The sequence below is a fragment of the Lucilia cuprina genome, chromosome 3 (genome assembly GCF_022045245.1).
Source record: "Lucilia cuprina isolate Lc7/37 chromosome 3, ASM2204524v1, whole genome shotgun sequence".
Lineage (NCBI taxonomy): Eukaryota > Metazoa > Arthropoda > Insecta > Diptera > Calliphoridae > Lucilia > Lucilia cuprina.
Window position 1 is genome coordinate 32,584,727 of NC_060951.1, and position 2,641 is coordinate 32,587,367.

Genomic DNA, 2,641 nt, shown 5'->3' on the forward strand with positions numbered 1-2,641 from the left:
CACCACCAGGCAAAAACGGATTTCCACCACCTCCGCCGGCACCACCACTCCAACCACCAGCACCACTTGAAGCAAAACTTGAAGCACTGGCCGAAGCTGAACTGCCAGCTAAACCTCCACCTCCGCCATAGCCACCATAACCACCAGCCATTGCTGAAATTTTAATTAAAGTCCATTACACCACTGACGCCACTATTTAACAAGAATTTCCTTGTGCATCAATCACACGCCGAATGCATGAACACTTACCACCTCTTAACTGATTGCTGCTAATCACTAGTAAAATTGTGGCTGCTTTTAGAAAATTCCTTCGATTCCTCCCCCAGTTAATGGCGGACATTCTGCTGTTAAACATTTTATTACTACAACTACTTCTCGTTCGTGTCATGTTAAAAATACAATTGATTTTAGCAAACCATTTACAATTTGCATTTATACTAGTCGTTAGGAGTTGAGTTTTAATTTGCAACTTTTTTTTCCAATTTATTTTAGTTTTTTTTTTTTTTTTTTGTCTTTGGGTCACTCATCAAGAATTCTAATATTTAATGAAGTATTGAAAATCTAGCCATCCCTTTTTGTTGCATTGTATGCGGGGTGTCATTGTTTCATTAAATTTCTGTTGAGTTTTTTTTCTACATTGTGCTAATTTCAGTTACAACACCTTCGTTGTTGCTATTTTTTTTTTTCAAATACTACAAAATTTACCTTTTTTTGCATAGAAAGATGGGAAAATACGTTATTTTAAATAACAAACATTTTTTTCTAGTCGATTTTGTACACGATTCTCATTGTTAGGAGTTGCATCTATAAAAAATTGTAATCAGCAAAAACAAAAAAAAATTCATACAGAACTAATGAACAAAATGCACTTGTAGTATTAAATTACTAAATAATACTTAGTAATAATTAATAACATCACAACGACACTGAGAATAATATGAACAAAAAAATTAAATAAATTAATTAACAGATCGATGGCTGTCTCGAGAGTCATTAATATTCTAGTTGTGTTTTTCACACATTTATTGTAGGTGCAATGAACGTGAGTGTTACAATTAGTGTCACATGTGACATGTGTTGTCACTAGTTATTTGAAGTTAGTGAAGTTGGTTAGTAATTGACAGCTACCAGATGTAAAGAATAGTTGCGCCTATAGAATAAATTTTATACTAAAGCATAGATTGTAGTCTGGAAATTAAGATATAAGGCGGCACTTAAAGCCGAACAGCTCGTAACTTTAGACGAACTGGCCAAAATAGGTTATAGCACCTGTCATCAATGTATACTGGACACATCGGAAGGTTACACACAATTATCGGACATGCTTGATCGCATACCAGGCACAAAATATGTCGGAAACGCTGATTCCAGATAGAATATTCTGGTCTATCGCAACAGCAGAGTAAATAACAGTAGGAATGCTTTGCTATACGGATGGCTCTAAATTGGGGAACAAAGTGGCCCTGGGCTTACATATTGAAGACACAAAACCAGAAGTATACCTCATCATAACACAAGCTTGTAGGCAGAAGTCCGAGCAATAATGACATGTGTAAATTGGATTAGAATAAGGCCCACAAGGCTTAATATATTTACCGACAGCTACAGGGCAAGAAAGGGGCGATTTAGATTAGATATAGCCTGTAGCTGAGGATGTCAATAAGCTTACACCAATATATATCACGTAAATTAGACATGAAGTAGTCTGGAATATATAGAATATACTATAGTCTGGACTATAGGTCGGATTTTAGTCTGGACAATAGAATATACTATAGTCTGGACTATAGAATAGAATATAGTCTGGACTATAGAATAGACTATAGTCTGGACTATAGAATAGACTATAGTCTAAACTATAGAATAGACTATAATCTGGACTATAGAATAGGCTATAGTCTGTACTATGGAATAAACTATAGAATAAACTATAGAATAGACTATAGACTGGACTATACCTGGACTATAGATCGGATTCTAGTCTGGGCTATATTCTGGAGAATAGTCTGTACTTTAGTCTGGACTATTGTCTGGACTACTGTCTGGACTATAGTCTGGACTATTGTCTGGACTCTAGTCTGGACTATTGTCTGGACTATAGTCTGGACTATTGTCTGGACTATAGTCTGGACTATAGTCTGGACTATAGTCTGGACTATTGTCTGGACTATTGTCTGGATTATAGTCTGGACTACTGTCTGGACTATTGTCTGGACTATAGTCTGGACTATTGTCTGGACTATAGTCTGGACTATAGTCTGGACTATAGAATAGACTATAGTCTGTACTATAGAATATACTATAGTCTGACTATAGAATAGACTATAGTCTGGACTATAGTCTGGACTATTGTCTGGACTATTATCTGGACTATAGAATAGGCTATAGTCTGTACTATAAAATATACTATAGTCTGACTATAGAATAGACTATAGTCTGGACTATAGAATAGAAATATATTCTATAGTCCAGAATCTCAATATTGACTAAGTCTAATCTCAACTCTTTTTATAGAACAGCATATTTTGAACTTTACTGTAAATAATTTACTAATAAAATTCTAATTTCATTAGCCATCAGTCATTTGTCATAAAATAAAAAATTATTTATAATTTTTATAAAACTTGTTTCGAATATTGAT

At 34.5% G+C, this 2,641-nt stretch overlaps 1 protein-coding gene across 1 annotated transcript in view; it reads right to left on the reverse strand.

The window, feature by feature from the left end:
* LOC111676126 (keratin, type II cytoskeletal 68 kDa, component IB-like) overlaps nucleotides 1-408 on the reverse strand; it is a 4,544-nt gene extending 4,136 nt beyond the window's left edge. Inside the window, exons 1-2 of the mRNA XM_046947045.1 lie at nucleotides 250-408; nucleotides 4-153 (exon numbers count right to left, since the gene is read on the reverse strand). Coding sequence (XP_046803001.1) covers nucleotides 4-153; nucleotides 250-388 — 289 coding nt within the window. The 5' untranslated portion in view covers nucleotides 389-408. The remainder of the gene's footprint in view (nucleotides 1-3; nucleotides 154-249) is intronic.
* Between the last annotated feature and the right edge of the window lie 2,233 nt (nucleotides 409-2,641).